At 45.4% G+C, this 23189-nt stretch overlaps 1 protein-coding gene across 3 annotated transcripts in view; it reads left to right on the plus strand.

Annotated features, from left to right (window-relative positions):
• The window catches only part of LOC102576771 (copine-5), a 151104-nt gene extending 134738 nt beyond the window's left edge, over positions 1-16366 (plus strand). For 2 of the 3 annotated variants that reach the window (XM_006260045.3, XM_059717115.1), the window contains 3 exons: positions 5615-5672; positions 12338-12411; positions 13122-16366. In XM_006260045.3, coding sequence (XP_006260107.1) covers positions 5615-5672; positions 12338-12411; positions 13122-13310 — 321 coding nt within the window. In that variant the 3' untranslated portion in view covers positions 13311-16366. Of the gene's footprint in view, positions 1-5614; positions 5673-12337; positions 12412-13121 lie in introns of those variants that run through there. The other variant, XM_019492606.2, reaches the window with a different exon arrangement.
• Positions 16367-23189: the final 6823 nt, after the last annotated feature.

Below are 23189 nucleotides of genomic sequence, written 5' to 3' on the forward strand. Positions count from 1 at the left end.
CTGGTGCAGGTCAGCTTTGAAGTTAGAGCTCTGGGTTAGATGGACTGTGGTCTGATTTGCAATAGCAAGTCCTATGTTCTCCCTTAAAGCAAGTACAAATCAGTAGTAACCCAGATGGATTAAATGAACTTAAATTGGAGTGGAACTAGTGTGGTTGTATCAGGATACAAAGCTGCTGTAGCCGCAAATCTTTATTGCATGTCAGCCTAAGTCCTGGCAGATATTATTAAAGCAAGGAAATAGAGCTTGGGAAAGAGTCATGCTTTCCAAGATCCCATGCAGTCTACTAGCATAAAGCAAAATGGCTGTCTTAAAGCAAACTTTTTTGAATTAGGATGGGGGAGTCTGATGAATAGATTGAATTAATGATTTCTCATGTGCAAAATTCTGAATGGCAGAAAACCATTCAGAAAAGGAAAGATAAGATTTTGCCTGGCATCTAATGTGTCTAATATAATTCAATCTGAGGATTAGCTTTTGCCAGCAAAGAGAACATTGAAATATGTAATGATCATTTGAGTGATTTGGGTTCGGCTGTCCCTGGATCTCATGCATTCCATTAATGAGATCACACCTCAGCACTGGCTAATGGATTAAGGATGCTTCACTGAACCAAACTGAGTCTAAATTTGAATCTCTGGAGTAAGAGACAATAATGTCAGGCCTGCCAGGCCTGGGTTATTACATTTGGTAGAAGCGAGAAAGCTGAGTGACATTTCTGTCTACCATTTCTTTGAATTTTAGTACTTGTGAAAAGGAGAGACTGATAGCCAGAGACACGGATATTGAGGGGGCTGCCACAAGTCTCTCTCTGACAGCTGCGTCCAGGCAACTTGATCCTCCTGTACAGCCCACACCCTTGCTATTCTGGGTCTGCTAATGCAGTGTTTCTCAACCCATGGGTTGCAATCCAAAAGTGGGTCACAAGAATATATGAAAGGGTCGTGAACAAACTTTAAAAATGGATTCTCCATTAAAGGAGAAAAAAAGTGGGAAGCCATGGCTTTTCCCTTGCAGGCTAGCAGAGTTTCTGCTAGGGGCTGCCTGGGGACACATACCCCCCTTACCCCATATACCCACCCCCTGGCCCACACACTGGGGTCAAGACTGGCCATTGATGTTTAAGAATGGGGCCTGGTACAAAAAAAAAGTTATGAACCACTGTGCTAATGCACCTCAGTCCTGACAAGTAGCTCCTTGTGCTGTTAGAGGACTTGGTCTGCCCAGTGCATTTCAGTAGTGATCAACTGTTCAATAGGGGGGTCAAATATGCAGCCTGCAGAGCTGCTGTGTCTAGCCTGCTGGACTGCCAACACAACAGCAGAAGTTGAGGGGTGTGACTGGGGGGTGCGACCTGCTGCTAACACAGTCACCCTCCTGCTGCTTTGTGTGTCACCACTGCCGCGGCCCGAACTCCCCAGCTGCCAGCCCCCACTGCATGCCCTGTGCAGGAACGGGAGCTGCCGCTGCTGCTGCTTCTTTGTGCTCCAGGCTGGATCTGGTCCACAGGGAGCCCGTAGGTGATGTGTAAGTACTGACAGTAGGGTGGGGACGCAACTCTGCATCACTGCTGCCGCTCCCACTGCTGCTGGGCATTGGGTCCGGCTTGGCTGCAGCCCCACACCCAGCCATTAGTGCAGAAATCATGCTGCTGCCACCACCCCACTGCTGCCAGACTCTGGCTCTAACCACCTTGCAGCCTTGTGCCCTGTGTCCTGCTGTCAGCACAGAAATCTGGGGAGGCACTTGCTCCCCACCATGCCCATACAATGCGTCATGTATGAGGCAGCCTCACAATCCAGTTGCAGCCAGGGGCACATGGTAAGTTTGAATTCCTGAGCTATACACCACCCCCTAGCTCTTCCTGTAGTAGACTTTTTGCGCACAATAAATTGTCAGTCATGTTAAAGAGACCTCGTGCTGTGTACAATATGACCTGCCATCTCCTGCTATTCAGTCTCTAGCATCCTGAAGCCTTGTTTACACAGGGATACTGTGCTGATCTGGTTGGTTAAGTGGAATTGCAGTGATTTAACCACATAAATCTGAAGTGCATTCACACCACATCCTCAGTGTGCCTTGAAGCACACTCTGTGTTAATCACTTTGCTCTTGTGCTTGCTTAAACTACCTGAAGCTTTGCCATGCAGTTCTGTGCTTTGTGACTTTTGTGCTTTGTGGGAAACCTTCCAGGAGGTTGTATCTGGGGAAGAAGTCAACGGACAACAATGATCCCTTCATTAATGTTGCTGGTGCCCTTTTGAAACTGCTAATAAGCAGCACGGAGGACACACCTTTGTGAATGGGAGCATTAACAGAGGCCCTAGCCTGGTCTTCTGTCTTCAGGTCCTTTTGCTGGAGATCTTTTGCTTTGATGTGACACTGCGACCAGCTGAGAAAGTGACCCCTTGCCTTCCCTTGCTCTCGTAGTGTCTTGGTGATTTCTCCAGAGTTGACTTTGTATACAGCTGTCAGAAAGGGCACTCAAGTCTAGTACATCAGGAAGCATCCAGGGAAGGGACATGACTGCTATACTGAGGATGTGAACTCATTACTATTACCTGGTTCTGAAGAGGAGCCCACTAGCATTTAAACTGAGAGATCATTTCTGGTTACGACAATCTCAGAAGTGTGGAGGACAGCGAGGTACAAAGACAGGTCAACACAGGTGTGAAGCAACACAATGTGGTATTGTAATTGGGTGACTGCCAGAAGCAGAGCAGTTGTAAAAGTGCCCATGCAAACTACAGCAGACAAATTCAGTGCAAGTGGAATTGCTCCTGTTTCCAGAAGGAGTAGTTACTGTGACTTAAGCCACTAGATAATTCCATTTAAAAACCAGTTGTGTACGGTGAGAGGCACTTTTAAGTGAGCAAACTACACATTTCTGCACATGGTTTGCATGTAGGGAAGGTGCAAGGCAAGCTTAAGACAGCAGCAGTAGCCAGCAAAATGCAAGGAAATCAAACGTTGACTGGATAGCAGGGAGGTCACGTGATTTATATTTGATTGAAGCTGCTGTACATTGGGAGTCAGAATAGTTCAAATTTAAATCACGGGCCTGTCTGCTAAATTCTGCTCCCAGCTCTGGTAGGAACTGATTTCGAATGACTAGATCAAAGGGAATGAGTTTCATTCTCACTTTGGGAAGTGAGTGTGGCCTTGGTGCTCTGAGCACTGGATTGGGAGCTGCAGCTCCTAATTTCCCGTTAGCCCTAGGAAGAAGTGCAGTGTTGTATTTACCCTTGTCTTTTGTGTCTCAGTCATTTCTGACCCATCATAGCACTTTGCTTCCCATCCCCCAATGATTTTATTTAATTTACCTGTGAGACTTTTTGTTAAAGGCTATTAGAAAGTCCAAATACATTTTGTCCACCAATTCCAACATAACCACTGTTTTGTCAACACATTGACCTAGCTTTGTAATTTGCTTTGGCGATGTTGAGTGCCATTAATTGTTAACAACTATTATAAAATCTCATGTAAGTGTGCGTGATCACCAGCAATCAACTCAGACAAAGAGCTCTGATTATTAAAGCTCCCCCATTTCATAGCAAAAACAATCAGTGATTGCTGGAGGGGAAGGGAAAAAGAAGATAATTGGAAGATAAAGCAAAAAGTGGGCTAGGTAAAAAAACAAGGGTCCTGAAGGAATTAGAGTGAAAATCACAGGGTGTCAACATGATCTCTCTGCTGTCATAATGAATTACATGACAGCCAAGCTCATTCTCAGGGAGACAGCACAGCTCTCCCAAATTCAGAGAGTGAGTGGGGGGAAAGCTTGTTAATATGTAAATGAGAAGAGCTTGACCTAATAAAAGGAAAACAGAAGAGAAGAAGCTATATGTGTTCCCCTGCCCTGCAGTAACACCAGTCACTTTGGAGGCTAATAGTGATGAGCAAATTCTTGTAAGTGGAATTAATCACCCATTACCAAAGTGGCTTATAACTGTGGAAGGAAACGAGTTAACCTCGGCAAGCGGAGAGCAGGGAACGTGATTGTCAGCTTGCGTAAATCTCTGCCGCTCCATTGGAGCTGAGAATCTAGCCCTGGATTTTCTTGTACGGAGCACTGTATAATAATAAGAATAAGGGAAACAAATTCAGCCCCATCCTCTGCAAACTCATCCCCTTTGAAGTGAGGGGATATAGCTTTAGGAAATATCTTCCATCCCAACAAAGTGTAGACATGCAGCCCCACCATCTTGATATCATCTCTGCGTAGGTATGGAACCAGCAGATATGCAGCATCAAAGCAGGGAGGAAAGGAAATTTTGGCCAACGACAAGGAAAGGCATACTGATCACGTAGAGCAGAAAGGATTTTTCACCCACTCGGGGGAAACAATTTTATAATGCTATATCCAAAATGTTTCTGTACATTCAGTGCTCCATGACAGTCTTGTAATACTATATTACCAGCACATCGCTTTCATGACAAGTGGTCTTAAGGTAAAAACATTGAGCACACTAGTAAAACCCATGCTGGGGCAGCCACTAGTTAGAATGCTGCTAATAGAGTGCATCTCCTTTAACCTAGTCCCAATGCAAGGCAGCATCAGCTCTGAGAATGAGCTTCAGTCCAGTGTGACAATTAAATCCATGCCTTCCTGGCCAGGAAGTAAGGCTTGAAAGTAATGGAAGCATAGTGACACCTAGTGAGACCTGGACAGAGAAGCAAAAATGAAGAGAGAGACAGACAGAGAAAGAGTAAGCTTCTCTGGGGACTGATTCCTCTTTCATTCATACAAGTGTAAATCAAGAATATACCCACTAAAGTTATTGGGGTACAGTTCATGTGAGTTAACACTCAGCCTCTTGATATCAGTTGCAAATCAGATCTAAACTGATCTGAAGCAGCTTTCAGTGATACAGCAATGTAACTTTGACAGACCTGACTGGATGACAGTGTTGAGTTTGATGCAGTATACGGTAGCATGATTTTTGAGCCAGAATGTCACCTGGTTTGAATCAGCATAGTGCTGTTGACTCCAGTGAAATCATGGCTATTTTCACCAGCTGAGAATGTATCCCTAGCTTATTGTACTGTCTGCATTACATTACATTACCCTAACTATACGCTTCACTAAGGTGGTTTTATATTGTGCCTGGGCTCAGCCACGATGCAGTTTCAGATACAGAGTGTTTGGTAAAGCTGTGCATGCTTACTTCTTTGTAAGAAATATTTAACTGGACACACAAATCCAAGATTTCCAGCGAGACAGTGCTTGGAACAGCAAAGCTCTCCCCTAGTCTGTTCAAATCAGTAGTTTTGTTAATATTTACTGTTTTTCAGTGGTATCTGGGGGACTTTAACTTGTAGAAACTTGTATAAAGCTGTAGGAATCTCACCTAGGAATTTAACAGAACATGTTGGGGGAACTGCAGCCCTCTTGGGAATAGGAATGGTGATTCATTTGGACTGTGGCTGGGCACAGCTCCTAAAGTTTTCAGAGCTTAGATTCACTAGGGTTGACATTAGTCCAGTGTTTTCAGCTTTGTGCCATAAACTCTTTTTTTCTCTTTCCTTCTCCCCCTCTCCTATTTCCCTTGTTCTCCAAAATACCCTCTGTCCCTCCCTCTCCCTTGTTTCCTGCTCTTCTTCCTCTGCCACAGGCTGCCAAGCTTCCAATGTCCATAATCATTGTGGGAGTTGGACAGGCTGAATTTGATGGTAAGGACAGACCATTCTCTGCCTTCTCTTGCTTAATATGCGTAGAATCAAAGTCTAGCTGGAAGCACGAGCCTAGGATTCATAATCAGCCCTTCACTCTGCCACAAAGAGCCTGTATGACAGGGGTGGGCAAAATACGTCCTGTGGGCCAGATGTGGCCTGCCAGGCGATTCTATCCGGCCCCTTGGGCCCCTCAAAAATTTAGAAAATTAATATTTATCTGCCCCTGGCTGCCTGTCATGCAGCCCTTGATGACTTTCCAAAACTCAGTAAGCGGCCCTCCACTTGAAATAATTGCTCGCCCCTGCTATATGACCTTATCTGAGTGGCATCCTTTCCCTGTACCTCGGATCTCCATCTGTCAATGGGAACACTTCCCTTCTTCACTAGGGTGTTGCATTGTTTAATTCATTCATGGCTGAAAAATGCTAAGACACCCATGAAGAGACCACCTGAGCAGATAAAACATGCCACATCGCTGCCTCCTGGTTCGGATCCTTAACTGGTGTAATTTGGTACAGCTCTGTGAGTCGGGAAAAGCTTGTTAATATGTAGATACGCAGAGCACGGGAAGTGCTGATTCCAGCCTTTGTAAAAGGTATTTTTTGTCGGGTTCATCCTATAAGAGACTCACATTCCCTGAAGATACTTCAGGACTCCCCAGTTTGTAAGGACAGGAGTCCTTCATCTTCCCACTAACCATTTTTCTTGATTCAAAACCCTCCGGGTAGAAATGTCTCCCTCCCGCTCTTCAGATCCATTCTGCAGGCCCTGTTTTAGGCAAAAGAAGAATTCCCTAGTCTGGAGAGTGGCTTGTGAAAGGGCTAAGAGTTTTGAATGAACTTGGGGAAGGAAACAGATGGCAAAAGGCGAACACAGCAGGAAGGCCCCCACGCAGCAATTACAGGAATGCTGCCGAAGGCTACAGCTGGTGCTCAGGCACTCCATGTTTACACAGCAACCCTTCCAACAAATAGACAGCAAATAAATGGGTCTCACTAGAGCGAGTTCCCAGGTCTAGAGAGCTGCTGCTGCCTATTTACGCTGCAGCATGGAGAGAAGCAGCAGGAGGAAAACAGAGAAGCTAGACAGTGAACAGCAAAGTAAACTTAGGCCTAGAAAAGCCAAAGAATTAGGTGACAGCCTGACATGAGTGACCCAGACCAACTGGTCAGGCAGAGTGACCCTTGGATGCATCACACAGGATCCAGAATAACAAAGGGGGTGGTGGAAACATTTGTATTTAACACTGTTCACTGTCCTGGTATTAGGGACTGCTGTCTGCTTCTGCCAAATCCCGTCCTGACTCATGAAGGACCTAATGTGCTGGCACGTGGGTAGGGGGGAGCATTCCCCACTCCCTTTGATTCCTGGTTTACCCAAAATTTAAAACCAATTGCCTGGCAGTGGCGGCTTTCCCTTTGTCTGAAGAAGGGTGTTTGTGCCCAAAAGCTTGCAAAGAACAGTTTTTCCAACTGTTTAGTTGGTCTAATAAAAGATATCACATCTACCCAAAGAACCTTGTCTGGCAATAGTGGCAGCATTTCTATTCAGGCAGCAGTGAGGAAGTCAATTGACTCCGTGGCTCAGTATAAAGTACCTGATTCCTTTTAGCTCTTCATGCCAGACGTGTTAATGATCCTTTCCCATTTGTAATAGTCTTGGAAGTCCCTCTAATCAAGCTATTCTTTCTTCTGCAGTTCTGCTGTCTGTTAGTTGCTTCTGGTAATGTAGCTCCTCTTTCAGAGCCCTGCAGACTGTTTTTAACTCTAGCTAAAAACATTAATTTTCATAGACATTATAGACATTATAGACATTAGGGCTGGAAGGGACCTCGGAAGATCATCGAGTCCAGCCCTGCATTTCCGTTTAGGTATAACATTTCCATTTAGGTATGGAAATGTTAACACAGGTGAACATGAACTCAGGTATGGAAATAACTTTCATTGGATGCACTGTCAAGATGCTCAAGGCTAGATTTTGTCTTATGAAACTGCATTCTAATGAGTACAGGACTAATGAGCTAGTCCTAGTGTATCCGCTTAGCGTGTTGTGTTTTTTGTGCATAATATATGATATAGCAAATTAATGCATATTCCAATAAAGTAATATTTGTTTTAGCTTTGATCTTAAGCTAAATAATACAGCCCTAGGCCCCTAAAATATTAGTAACGTTTTAAATTTCTTTTTAGTTAGAGAAAAATGTGTTGTTCTGTATATGATGATGTGCCACTGTGTCTGCAACCCCCTTTCCAAATCCTAGCACCACCCATGCATGTGAGTTATACCATGATGCTGCATGTGGAGTATGCACCAGGGAAGCTAAAGACCTGAGCAAAGTTACAGAAGACTTATCATCAAGGGTGGGGAGGTTGAGGGGAGAAATCTCAATGGTGAGATTTATCCGGCTTGGATCTGCCTCCCCCTGGTGCAGGAGACCTCCTAATATTTAATGAAAACCTACAGAATAAGTTTGGATTTGGCGGGGTTTGTAGCTACTCTTAGGCAGGCAAGGCTCTTTGGGTAGATGTGATCTCTTTTATTAGACCAACTGAGTAGTCGAGAAAAAGTTCTGGGAAAGCTTTGGGACACAGTCACCCTGCTTCAGGCATTGGGAGTCTCGGCTGGTTTGAGACTCCAAGGAATGAGGGAAGCTAAAAGCGTGGCAGGGTGTCAGTGAAAATGTAAATAGGTAGAAATTAGAAAGACAAAAGGTCATAGGCTTAGAAAGTATATGTCGCTGTTGAGGTTAGCTTCTTTTTTTTCATATTGTGAAGTTTCCATTTCAGACAGCAAAATTTGTTATCTTCCATGTTGCTGGGTTTTTGGTTGTAGCTGTGTTAGTCTAAAGACATAGGGAGGCAAGGTTCTTTGGGTAGATGTGATATCTTTTTATTAGACCAGCTGAGTAGTTGGAAAAAAGTTCTTGCTAACCTCAGTTGGACCAACAGCATGGTTGAAATTGTTTTAGAGAAGCTTTTGGGTACCACAGTCCCTTTCCTTAGGTCTCTGAGGGAGGGTACTGTGGTACCTGAAAATTTGTTTGAGTGGGCATATGTACACATACATTAATGCACTGCAATTACAGCACATTAAATATAGTACCTGTAATAACAGATACTAACTTAATATGCTGTAATCGGCACTACTGCACAGTAGTGCCAGTGCACGTCTTTTAGGTGACGCTAATGCTCAGTAGACTAATTCTACTGCGCATTAGCACGACTTTTGCCGTGACACACTAATTTGCAGTAGAATTAGTCTACTGCACTTCTAGCGTCTCATGCAGATGTGCCAGCTGTATCCTAACCATGCAGTCAGTCAATAAAACATAGCACTCACAAAAAAACTTTCTTCTTTCTTCCTGGACCATCATGGCTTCAGCATCACTTCAGCGCTTGCTTCATGCACTAATAGGAAGGTGTTTCAAGCCAGTAGCAATGAAGATGGTTTAAGAACCTATTAAGTCCAGCCTAGAACTGAAAAAATCTCTCTTGCTGTGTAAAAGAAAACTATATTTCAGTATTTGTTAGCATCTTAATGGACCTGCACTTGGAGGCAAGGTAAAGAACTGAGCAAGGGTACTTCAAAGAAAATGTTCTCAAGAGTGACAGGTGTTAAAATGGGGAAGTGTCCCCAGGGGAAAAGCAGGGAGCACCATCACTCTGGACATTTAACAGCGTGCTGCAAAGAGAGGTTAGGAAGGGCTTTTTTCAAATTGCCTGATACGTGGGTTTTTTTAATAACAAAAGACAGGAAAGTTTAATTTTTTCTCTGTTGGTTTTTCATGTTTAAAACATTTGGTGATGATTAATTAATAGAAAATGTTATTATTTTTGTCAAGTCTTCTCTCTTGCTTTGCCAAAGGTTTCCTGAGATGTTTTCTGGGAGGACAGAGAGGAGAACAAAGCAGTGGTTAGATGCCTTTAAGCAAAGTCTCTGTTTTGTGCTCTACATTTTAAGCAACTGAACTGAATTTGAAGCTATTCTTGTTCCCGGTTCGGGGAGCTTTGGGAGGCAAAGGGCAGCAGGGAAGAGTCTGTGGCAGTTGAAAGGCCATTGGAGTCGGGTGGGTTGCAGAGACAGGGTGTCGTCTAGGGCTGCAAGGAGAGCGTCGTGTTGGAGGCAGATGTCAGGGAGCCTCGCCATGTGGTAGCGCCCTTAGTGCCTCAGCAGCCGACAAGCCTGTCACACAGGCATGAGCTGCGGTGCACCTGGCGTGCTAGCAGGGCTTCAGTGAAGACACAGACTGTTCCCAGAGCATTGCAGGGACTCCATGGGGGAGGCTTAGTAATCACACTGGCTTGCAGAACTGTTTGTTTTCCCTTAAAAAAAAAAATGTTTGCCCAAGTGTTTCCCCATGGGAGACGGAAGCCTGGCACATTGCTAGCAAAACACAGTCTGACATTTATTCATCGTTAAACATTAAAATAGTTCTCTACATGCTGCCTTGCTTCCTGCTCCAGTCCCAAAGCCACACGCAAGTGCTTCCCTATCCCCGCTTCTTCTCGGGACAAGCCAGCAGCATGTGGGAACTGTCAGGCTCTCGTCAGGGGGATGGTGGGGAAGGGAACAGGGCACAGCCCTCCCCACTGATCCTCCTCCAGGATCAAGCAGCCCTGGGCACGGGCATTTCCTCTTCTTCCACATCTGTGGGAGAGGCAGAAAGGACAGTAGGTTGCTCTGGGCCGGACTGCTATATGATGAGGAGGAGGCAGCTATAACGCGTCCACGTTAGCACGTACCGTTGGCCGCATGCAGACAGGCCACACATCTGGTCCGCTCTGACCCTGCCCTCACCACTGTCAAGCTCTGGGAACCTGACAGTCGTGGAGTGGCGGCAAAGCTGAGAACATCATTTACAGCTGGGAACCAGACTCATCTCCTGTAGATGATATATCATTGAAATATGGCACGCTGAATTGTCTGGATGTACGGTTGTAACCATGTGTATAGGAATAAAGGAACTGTTATACCTAGGCACAGACCTTTCTGACACCAGCTTGTATCTGTCTTTAGTGGAGATTACTTTTCAATTCCTATCAGTTAAAGGTTGATGTGTGCTCTGAACCAGGCATGGATAGATTCAGTGGGCTCAGAAACATATCCAGCAGCCATGGTTAGAATATTTTGTCAGCTACACATAAATCTTAATCCGTGAGGCAAGGATTTTTTGTGATATCTTTAAATGGACCAACTGTATAGTTGGAAGAGTTGTTGGCCAAGCTTTCCTTAGATCACTGATACCTGAAAGCTGGGTCAGCTTCATAAGGACAGCTAGAGAGTGCTCTGGGCAATACCTAGTCCATGGGTTGCTACAGTCCAAATGGAGTCCCTTTATATTGCACAGAGCATTGTGCATGAAATAGTTTCATAGTTTCTAGGGTTGGAAGGGGCCTGAACAGATCATCAAGTCCGACCCCCTGCCCTGGGCAGGAACAAGTGCTGGGATCATAATACCCTAGCCAGCTATCTATCCAACCTCCTCTTGAGGACCCCCAAGATAGGGGAGAGCACCACCTCCCTTGGGAGCCCATTCCAGAGCCCGGCAGTCCTAACCGTAAAGTAATGCCTCCTGATACATGTGATGGCAGCAGCTGAAAACCACAGCAAAGAGTATGCAATTCAAAGCATCACCTACACAGCAAAGAGAGCAGGGAGCATGGAGGGACTCAGACCTGCACCCTTGAATTTCTAGTCAAAGTCAAAGACCCTAACAGCAGCATGGAAACAGTGGAAGGAAGAACTGACCTCATACACACAGCTGACCATGGCAATGAAGGATGAGAAAATGGAAGTAGACCTTCTCCATTACCTCATTGGGATAAAGAGTCTCCATTTGGACCGTAGCAACTTGGATCATTATTTAAGTATACTATAGTCAGTGATGCTGCTTGCAGCCACCTTTGTCGGCACCCTGATTGTATCACGACAGGATCACCCGTGTGTAACCAGCAGCCCTTGCTGCTTCCCTTCCCCTGTAGACCAGCTGTCCTCATCCTATATTGTTGTCCATACCTAGCAGTCTAAGGAATTATATCCTTTTTATTCATCTTCTTTCAAAAGCAAAAAGTCTAAATCTTTTCAAGTCCTATTCATACAAAGGAAAATCCAGCCCTCTGAGCAGTTTCACCAGTTGTTTGTCCTTCTGTGTCTAAGACAGGGTGACCAGAGCAAATAAAATATTCCAAACAGCGGTGTTTGTTAATTCGTGGAACGGCATGAGTGTTTCATAAATAGCATTTTCTATCTCACGTTGTTCTTTATACCTTCTAATATTTTGCTCCTTGGTTTATAATATGACTGCTAAGCTACATGTTGAAACGTTAGCGAGCTTATTCACTGAGATGGATAGGTTGAGTCTTTTTTCATGGGGTTACAGTAAGGTTTCTGGGTAGCTCAGCTTATTTCCCTTGATGTCCATTGTGTTGGATTTACCAATATGGAGTTGTGTCCCCCTAGTCTGCTTCTCATTCCCCATTTAGTCCCATGAAAATCTTCACGGCCTCTAGTGCTGGGTCCTCTACAAAGTGTGCTGCCTCATTCGTAAGTAGATTAACTAGCACCAGTCTAGGCTTTTTGGCACTGACATGGTACTGGGTTCCTTCCAGCAATTCACTTGCTGCATAGTTAAGACTTTATGTTTTTTCTCCTTTCCCTCTCAGCCATGGTAGAGCTGGATGGTGATGACATCAGAATCTCATCCCGGGGGAAGCTCGCTGAGCGAGACATCGTCCAGGTAATCACAAAAACTTTTACTAGCTCAACTGGTTTTTAGCCTTTTCCTAATTCATGTGGATCCAAACTTAGTGGAACAAAAACATTTCAGATTCCTCCATGCCTCTCCTACCTGCCCAGCGTGTAGGTTGTTAGAGGAGCGGGCTTCCATCAGGGCACTGGGAATTTTCCTACCTCCAGTGCTGTTCAAGATCAGACAACATAGCAGCACATCTGGGAAGCTGGTAGTATACCTATGGGTTTCACACACTTGGAGAATACTGTGTATTAGATAGCTGGGGAAGAATTTAAGTACAGAGACTCAAGAGGGCTGGAAGTATTATCAGCTACAAAAATTAAGTGTTTCGACAATCCCCTTGGAGAAGAAAGGGCCCTCATTCCTATTCCAGGACCCACTGTCCTTTCCACAGCATTTCTGTTGCAGAAGCAATCCTTCCTGCTCTGCCTCCTCAGGGCCTTTCTATTCCCAAACCACCCCATCTAGACATTGCTAGTGGCTTGTACCCATTGCACCGTAGCCATTGCAGCCGCTAGGATACTATATGATACTATACATATGAAGCCTCCTTGTTCGGGCAGGGAGGCTGTCTGACTGCCCTGAAGCTGATGTTCCACTAATGGTCTGATCTCTTGTTTAGAGCGGTATGCCTCACCTCATGTATAAAACTACACTTTCCTGGATGTCTCTCATGTGCTTTCCTTCTTTCCCAGTTTGTTCCATTCCGCGATTACATCGACCGCACAGGAAACCATGTCCTAAGCATGGCCCGGCTGGCTAAGGACGTCCTGGCTGAGATTCCAGACCAGTTCATTTCCTATATGAAGGGACGTGGCATCAAGCCCAACCCAGCTCCTCCTCCATACACCCCCACTGGCCATACCCTCCAGACACAGATCTGATTGCCAAGAAGCATTTTTCAAACAACTAGAAAGAATCCCAGGCATTTTGTTGTGTCAGCTGTTGACTGCCTCTAGCTGTATGCCAAGGCATCCAGAGCTTTCACTGAGGTTCCTCTGTGTACTTTTTTTCTCTGGACTTGGCTTCGGGACAGCCAGTCGGTAAAGCCAGTTGTGCTGTAATGCTGACACATTAGCGTGCATCATTGGAAGGATTTGTAGGACTGGAGACGCAAGCAACAGGAGGGAATTTATTTTAAAAAGACAACCGACAGGCTTCCTTTCCAGTTTGGAAGGGTGATGAAAGGGAGAGGCAAGAAGTGAGATCTGAGAGCTGTCCTCCCCAGGGCCCTACTTCACCTGTTTTCTTTTGGGCTCTCAGCAGACCAGCTATCCTCAAAAATCGCGGTAGTCTCTCTATGCCTCTCCTTAAATGATTCTAGTATTTTATAGCCCATGCACAATCCACCTGCCTCCCCCTTTCTGCTGACAGTCCTCATCCTCTTGCTGTTTGCTGACTTGGCTTATCTATATCAACTTAGCAGACTTTTGTTGGCTCCAGACATCAGGTAATGTTGTGGGTTTTTTCTCTGCCGCTCTGCCTGGATACTTTTTCTGACTTGCTAATGTCGTCTCATCTTCTATAAATCAGCTTTGGCAAGGCCTATATGAGTTTGGGAGATTTGGGGCTTTCCTTGGTTGGTTGGGTTTGTTTTTTTTAAATTCATGGTTTAGGTTGAGCTTTTCCCCCTTGATACCCACATCACTTCTTTTTTAGGCTACATTTGGTATTTGCAAAGTCCTGGTTTCTGTCATAGTTGGGAACCTTTTGCCAAAAAGATGTTACACATCAGTGTGTCACAACAGTGCTCTGCTACAAGGGGGGATCAGGATGGGGTATGATTTTGAGCACTGTTACACAGGTGATTTCATGGCCGATCCAAGTGCTGTCTGAAGCACCAAAATGAAAGGTGAACTTCATCCCTTACAGTAGGCTGGAGCTCTTGACTACACTGTATATATGCATTTAAGCATGGAGAATTCTGCTCCTCAGTATTAAGTGGAAATATGTCCTTGTGCTATTATTCCCACTTTGGCAGTGGTACTCCTGTAGTGTTTGAATGACCCTCCGTCCTTTTTATACAGAATATTGCAAGGTGATTCACCACTGCAGAAAACTTTAACAAGGCTACTGAGCAAAGAGGGTGCAGTTAGCCCTTTGACATGAAATGAAATCTGAACACTTCCCTAGGCTTTCTCTCCCACTGTCTCTTGGGCAGCTTTTTTAGAATAAATTTGGTCATATGTTTATCTCCTCTGGTGATTCCAGGATTATAACACATGTGCTATGTCTTCTTGAAAGAAAATAAAAGGGACAGATGAACCCTAGCTAAGTAAACTCCATAGGCACCTTAAAGTCTCTATTCACAGACTATGGTCCTTGTTTTTGAATATCTCAGTAATTGGCTAGATAATTACCATGAATGCATACCATATGGATTACATGCTACTTAGCAATGGTCAGTCTGGATCATAGTCCTAGGTGCTATGTTTTAGAAGAATTCTCCAGTGAGACAAGTAGAGATTTCACAAGACAAGCAGATAGGAGGGGTAGGAGAATCTAGCTCTGAATAAAGGCAGATGCAACCCAGCAAACCTGTATTAGTACTCAGGGTTCAGCAAACCATATGATCCCCAGGCAGCCTATCACACATCACAATCTATCCGTATAATAAGATTTTTTTAAAAGATAGGATCCAATCCATGCTTGTATCTGCATCATACTCAAATGAGAACTAGGGAGCCATCCGTGGATCAGTGGGTTCGTTTAATATCGACCTGCCTGTCACCACGAACCTTTAGATCCTAAACAGTAAGGCACTGGGAGAGATTAAGCCAACTCTAATTTTATCTTCCTTTCACACCAGTTTAACTCCACTGGAGTTGGTTCTAATTTATACTACTAGAAGTGGCCTTTGCATTCTTGACTCATGACAGCAGTTGCACAACAGTTTCATTGTTGGGTTTACTGCTGCTGCCTGGTTTTTAGATTTTGCAAGAGCCAGGCTGCCTAAAGATGTCTTAAATTCCTTCAAAATTGTGTGTGGCTTTCCTGGCAATTGGGAACCGGCTGAGCCAGCAAGCGGCTCTATCACTATAGGAGCTCAGGGCACCCACTAAGTTACCAGCGTAATGGAGGGCATCATGCTCTATGAACTTACTGGGCTCCATCATCCCAAAAAGAGAGGGCGGTCATAATTATGTCACCTTTCTACACCTATCCACAATCCCCTTTGCATTCTCAGCGTACCAGTCAACTTTGCTCACTCAAGATAAGAACCCCAAAGAGCAGTTAGTGGCTGGTGTGCGTCTCTGCTGCCTACTTCTTTATGAGCAGGGATAGTGGGCAATACTCAGTCATGCTGCTCTGTACTTGTTTCTGTCTGTGTATTGATATTGGGTGCCATATGCCCTTGCAGTTCCATGCCCAGTTCTGTACAAGTGTAGCTATGGGGTGATGCATGCCTGTGCAGTCCTGTACCCAGTTCTGTAAGTGTACAAACAAGGTGGTGCATGTCCATGCTGTACTCCCACCCTGCTCTGTATGAGTGTGGATAGCAGATGATGTATATGAGGTGTGGATATAGGGCCATGCATGTCCAGTTCTGTAAAACCACAGATGTTGGGCTGCCTTTTAAGCCCGATGCCCATAAGCACGGATGTCTGGTATTGCTGAAAAGAACCTGAGTTCTCCAGGATGGGTTGTGTGAATTTCCAGGGGGAAAGGGGCACTGTACAGTCTGCTCCCCAAATCCGATTCTTCTTTATCAGCTACAGAAGGTTTTCTCTGACTTCTGAGAATTTGCTGCCACCCAGCATGTTCTTGGGGCTGCTCTGTTCCTTTCTCTCTTTCCCAGCCCCTCATTCACTTTATTTTTTATTTGCATGGGTGGTGACCTTTATATACTTTACACTATTGTATTTTGTGTCAAATGTCTGATGTGATCTGGTTTGTATTGGATTGCCTTAAACTGGAATAAACTATTCTTTTTACTACAGCACTGAGACAGCTTTGACTTCTTGTTCACTGAGGCCTTTGAAAAGGTCACACACTCCGATAAAATAATGTCTCTGTTACAAGTAAGATTATATCTTGATTGACTGTGATGATCAGAAAGAAAGAAACTGGTGCCAGTACTGAGCTTTGGTGAGGTGTAGCTATTTCTCTTAAGAAAATGGTTCATCCCTAAGGATTATGAACTTTAGGAGTTAACTAAGCATTGGATGTTTTTTGCAGAAGTGTTTGCTTTCTCTCTGGATCTTGCTATTCCCAATCTTATGCTTTATTCTAAGTGAGGTTTTCAGCCTGTGGTCTACCGACTATATCTAAGATGGCTATGATCAATCAACGTATGTGAATGCCCACACATACAATTCAAAGGGGTCTGCACCTCCATTTGAAATTGTTTAGGGGTCTGCAAATGAAAAAGGGTTGAAAACCACTGTTCTAAGTAATTTCTTTTCCATTCTGTTTATATTTTCAAGAACCTTAAATCAGTGGCACATGCAGCCTCCGGTATTTCACTTTAGCCAGTGCTGTCAAATTCTCCTTTGCCCCTTTGGTAGTCTCTGAATGTTGGTGTATTTTACACGGATGCCTGAACAGCCAAGACATGATCATTCCCTGGGTCCTCTCCTACTCTTTTCTTTTGGACTGAAAGTTTAGAGACCTGTGCTTTCTCTGTGAGCCCCTGCATATTTTCAGATACAAACTCCTGCATCAGGTGAGAAATTGGGGTAAAGCAGGGACCTGTAGGTTTTAACAGCCTTCCCTGATCAAATACAGTACTTGCCCAGAAGCTTTATTTTCAGTACCAGGGATGGCACTGGATGTCTCTGGTATGTTAGGAGTAACACTGTTCTTTTGGTTTTTTGGCCTGAATTTAATCAGCTCTGCAGTAAGTATATTATAGGAGACTCAGTACTGCGCCCCTAAACATTGCAGCATTATCTTCTAGTTCAGTGGTACAGGTAAGATGCAGTTTAAACCTCTGTAGATGGCAAAGACCTATTGGACCTCCCAAGCACCAACACCAAATTTAATGAAATGCCCACTGAACCTGAGTATGTTATGCTTGGGCAGGGGCTTTCTGATGAGGGGGCCTTACCCCAGGAGTAGTCAGATCGGCAAGTCGTTCACAGTAAAGCTGACTCTACACATGGTTTGTGCCTGCATAGACATGGTGAGCATGCAGTAACCTGGGCAGCTGTCCCAACCCCATGGCTGTCTATCTGTAACCATGCCAGCCCACTTATTTTTTCCTGTGCATAAAGGATCTCTCAGCTAAGCCTGCATCTGTCCTTCTGCCTCACAGCTTTCAATCAGGATAAACTAGAGCAATGTCCCATGTGCTGCAAAATTAAGTGCAACGAAGCCCATCCAAAGTATAGGGAAAATGAAAGCAAGTGTTAAAATATGTAGCACCTACTTAGATAAAGCACAGTTTCATGAATGGCTATAGAGCTCTTCCCAGCTCTACATTTTCATTGTCCAGAGAGGCTTCTCTAGAGATTTATAAGTATTGTCCAACCCAGAAACCAAAAAAAGGACTCACCCCACCCTTTCTCTCTAAAGGAACATCACTGCTTTCCGACACTGGGTGCATCTACACGTGCAATTAATGTGAAGCAATAAAGTCTGGCACATATTGCTCCAGAGTTTATTGCTCCTAGCCACTATGTTTATGCTTCTGGGATCACAGCACATTGAGCCAGGTAGGAGCAACCCTGGCTGGTAGGGGGTCCTGGTGGGTCAGCCTGCCAGCCGGGGCTGCTCCAACCCAGCTCAACATGCTGCGGAGGGGCTGGCTGGGGCATGAGGGTGCTCCAGTGCGGGCTAACCAGCATGAAGCCCTGCACTGAAGCACCCTCATGCCCCAGCCATGTGTGTCAGCATCTACACGTGCATTGCTGTGCAGTAAATAACTCCACCATAGGATAGTGCCTGTATTTACAGCTACTAACCTATGGCAGAATTCATTGGTTTACTGTGGCCTAATATGGCTGTGTGTGCAGATGTATAGACTTTACTACGCAGCTAATTAGGCAGCTCCGCAGTAAACATCTCGTGTAAATGCTCCCACTGAATACACGGGATTCATGCAGTTTTTCTGCACATGTAATTAGGCTTACATGGCTTTCCCCCTTCACAGTGTCTGCAAGTGCTCACATCCTTAAAATCATATCTGGAATATGGATTAAGTCTGCTTTGTAAAGAGTGTTTCCTAAGAGCTAGTCAATATACCTCGGTTCCAGTAAGAAATGAAACCGGTTGGAAACATATAGGAAAGATACAGCACAGAGAGCTGTCGATGCTTTCCAGAGACTGCCTTAAGTACTTGAAAATATCACTTAGACATTAAAAATGGCCCATGAATCTCCTGTGAGGCCTAAGGGGCCCAAACCCCCAAATTAAAAGTGGGCACGGTCCCAAGGCTGATGGAAGCAGCTCCAAGACAGCCTGATGCAGTTTCGAAGCTCCGGGCTGCTAAGTAGCGTGATGGGGATTTAGTGAAAGGCCCCCTTTTATCCCGCAGCCTCTCAAGCAATCCTTCAAGCTATGAATCCAAAAAAAAATGCCTCCCTACCCTGCCCCAACTGAGTATGCCCACCAGCGAATGTTACCAGCTTCTGTCAACAGGAGCTTTGAATATGTTTGCCTTGCCATCCCTTGCATGAGCAATGGCATCCTGGCCTGGTAGGTGTTCGAGTTCTGATGCCTTAGTTTTGCTGAGTTCTCACGTTGATCCCATCACAAACGGTTATTCTTAGTAACTTTGCAAGCCCTCCTTGATTAAAATCCAGCCTCCAGGTGGAAATAATTCCCTTTTGCCTGTAAAATCTCATTTAAGCTCTCAAATAAGCAGATGGCCTCTGTTTATTTCTCCGGGGCGCTGTGTCTTCATTGCACGTTAGGGGGTTAGTGGTTTTGTCTCTTTCCATGAGCTGGCTAACAGGCATGACGAGAACGGGGAGGAAAATAACTTACTGGCATTAGTACAAACAGTGAATCCCCCACATGGGGCTTTCTTTTACCTTCCTGCTTGAAATCACAGAACATTGGTCACACAAGTAATAAATAATATTTAGCGGTAAGGTAGCACGAGAGCCTTGGAGGCTGTAGCCACTGATGTTGCTTTGAATCGGCTTCAGTTAATCCTCTCTTAACTGCAGGGCTTGAGGCTCTTGAGGCTCCCACAAAAGTTATTCCAGTATTAGGCAGACACTGCTCCAAGAGTAGTGGCTCCATTTTGGAAGCATGCAAATTTTTTCTGAAAAACATGATTTTCTATTCTAGAACAGAGATTTCACACCGGCTCCTATTTCACGGTTCCTGTAAGCCAGGGCAGGATAGCCCCCCACAACTTCCCCTGGCACAGGCTGTCCATCTCAAGGCCACTTTGGGGGATAAGCCTGTCCTGGTTTACAAGCAGTGCCCCCAACCTTGCATGACATCTCTCAAGCCACCGGCTACCTAACTCCTGGCGTCACCAAGGCACCAGCCTTGCAGCAGACCCAGATGCCAGCTTTATCCCCTCATCAACACAGATCACACTGTCACAGCCAGGGTTCATTTACCTGTTCCTCTCCCAAGTTCATACGTGCTACCCCCTGATTACAGCATCCCCCTGCTGCCTATGCTGGACAGACAGGGAAATCCCTATATGAAATGGGCATAGATTTGACAGCAAGTCCAGAAAGATATACAGCCTGTGGCAGAACACGTCTGCCACCCTGCATGGTCTGTCATGGACTCAGAGTAGCTGTTGTTAAACAACCCTTTACAAAACCCAGCTTGAATGCTGAACTACAACACAAGAAATCATTCACAGCCTGGATTGTGTTAAGTGTGGTCTCAACAGAGATTAGAGAGTCTTACCTCATTATCTGGACTAGCTTTTATAACCCCTCAATGGGTTAATTCCTTTGATCTCTTCAAATAACCTTTACCTCTCAGCAGTTCCCCCACCATTCCTCCCCCTTTTTCTTATCCTTTGTATTTAAGTGACCTTATTCCTTTCTATTTAGCAGCCCTACTCTCGACAAACCCATTCATACCATCTGAAGAAGTGGCTGTAACCTGCAAAAGCTTGTACCTCTCTGAGCAAGTTAGTTTATCAGGTGCCATCCTCCTCTGCCTCCTGCCTCACTTCAGATTAACGCAGCTAACTAGCTACCTCCCTACCATCTCTATGGATAACAAGGACAACAGCTTTTAATAATTCATGTAGCATGTCTGAAGTGGCCTCTGCCCTGGTGGCTCTGGGAATAGCCAGGGGTATGAAGGCTTGGGTATGGTGTTATCTGGCTCTTTTTCCCAAGGGGGGAGGAAAAGGTCACATACCTGGGATCAAATGTTAAAAGAAGCCATATTTATTTAATGCATCCTTAAATCATAGATAAGATGTTTTGCAAGAATAAAAGTAGAGAAAAACCTCACACTGCCTTGGCAGCCGGACTGGCTACATGGGACGAGTCCATTGTGCCCACAGCTGCCCAGGCTGGCTCAAAGGCACTGGTCGGTGGGCCCAGAGCCTGGCAGCTGCCCACTACAGGGTCTTGTGTGCCCAGAGCCACTGCTACCTGCACAGTGTTTGCTCATCCACCATGCAGGGGGCCATGGGGACAAGCCTGGCAAGGGCTGCTTCTCCCTTCCACTTCCAGGCACACCCCAGCTGGGGTCCCTGCAGGCTAAGGTGGGGATTTAAACCCCTCCCCAACCACGCTCAGTAGCTTGCCAGGGCCTGCCCCCCCACCCCGCTACCTTCCAGCCTTGCGGCTGCTGAAGAAGTGAAGGGAAGCCTGCTGTAGCGCGCCTCCCCTGCTTCTAGCCTGAGCCACTGTAGGCATGTGGCTGCATTTCTGTGATCAAAAGTAAATGTCTATTCACTTGCAAATCAGTTCAGTCTACGCAAGTTAGACTAACTTGTGATGATTGAATCAATTCAGGCTCAGGCTTTTTGGATATCTGTAATTAGCCCAGATTTTAGGAAAGGACTTGCAGTGAGCAGGTATTCATCAATCATCAGTCTTTCTATTTGAATACCTGCCGCTGCCCTGCATGCCCTTTCATAGCATCTGACAAAGTGAACTGTTGCTTATGAAAGCTTTAGTCTATAGTATATAGCCTCTATACAGTGCCACTCTGCCCAGCTTTCTCATTGCAAATCAAGCAGGGGAGGGAACCGCTAAGGCATGTGTGGAGTGCTGTTCTGCACACAAACTGCAGTGCAAAGTCTGGCGTTCCCTGAGAAGTAGAGAAACACCCTGTATGTATGTGGGACACATGCTCAGTCCCAGTGTAAGAGGAGAGCTCTTATCTAAGAGTAGCTTATATCTGGTTTGCGGAGATTTGAATACTCCACAAGGGGTAAGGCACCTTGCCCTCCCTGATTTTCTGTTCCCTCCCCTTCCCTGGCAAACAGAATTGCAGGAGCCTTGGGGAGTTCCCTGCTACTCACCCTGCACCTATCAGAGCATGGCTTTTTAAATAGCACAGAAGAAAGGAAACTGAGATGGGACCTTTTCTTTTATCTTTGTTACATAAATATTTCTTGGCTTCTCCAACAGCATCTGTAGCACCAAATGTAAAGGGAAACCCTTCCCTGCCCATTGCTGATGGACTGCTGGGTGATCCAGTCCCACTCACCTGTTTTCACCCAAACTGATGGACATCTCCTGCAGCCTATATCCCTCCCTTCCTGGATGCAGAAGTGGGACCACTCCAAGGAAAGGCAGAGGAGAAACCCGGCTACTCAGCAGTACCCTGGCAACCCATGTGGCAGAAAGTACTGTCCTCTGCAGCCCTCACATTTCAGGTGGCCAATAGATCTAGCTGGGTTGCAGGAAGCCATGGGTCATAAGAGAGGCTTGACACTAAGCAGCCCTGAAATCTCTAAATGAACCCTTCATTGGTGCGTAGTCCTTTGTTGGTAAAGAAACCCGCATGCAACTTGAAGGTAGGGGCATGTGCTGAAGGAGGGAAGACTTTGGAGGAGGGAACCACAAAGTCAGTCTGCATGTACATGGCCTGAATGGTGCAGCACTTCTGTAAATAGGTCTCTGAATAAAGAGCCGCCATCACTTTACAAGCCTGGAGCCCTTCCATGTTGTGACGCAGGATGTGCCATATGAAGCAGGTGCCCGTCTGCCGAGGCGTGGGATTTCAGCTAGAAATGCTAAGTTTCTCTGTTGTAAGGATGTTCCATACCTCACTAAATCTAGATGTCCATATCAGTAAATCTAGATGCCCATATCACTAAATCTAGATGCCCATATCAGTTCCCGCCTGGAATTCAATGTAAATGTTAGGCCCAGAGGATGCATAAGGTTACGTCTTAGTCAGTGATAGGAAGTTATGCAAATGCTAAGTAAGAGGTTAGGCTTTTGAAGCTGATGGGTGTGATTGTCATCTGTCCGTCAGTATAAATCAGAGAAGTGGTTTAGTTCCTTTCTGGTGTGAAATACGGTAACTTCAACGAGACCCACACACAAAATACAGGCCATGTGCAAACTCCATGATGTGGATGGAACAATTTTGCTGGGGCCTGGAGCCTTGTTCTGTGAAGCTTTGTGTACCTGCGAGGAACAGCAGCCAAAAAGCAGACTGATAGCAAGAGGAGTATTTGTAATTAGGCCATGAGGGAGAGGTGCTTTTAGGCAAACGCTGGCTGGCAAGCGGCTTGGAATGACGAGCAAAGAAAAGGTCTCCTTTTGTCTCATTCTGCCAGGGAACCAGGATCCTCTGTATAAATAACAAGGAACACATTAAAGAAACACCTTCCTCTGGTTCTTTCATCCTTCAAATAAAAACAGTCTATG

This window comes from Alligator mississippiensis, chromosome 14 (genome assembly GCF_030867095.1).
Source record: "Alligator mississippiensis isolate rAllMis1 chromosome 14, rAllMis1, whole genome shotgun sequence".
NCBI classification, from domain to species: domain Eukaryota; kingdom Metazoa; phylum Chordata; order Crocodylia; family Alligatoridae; genus Alligator; species Alligator mississippiensis.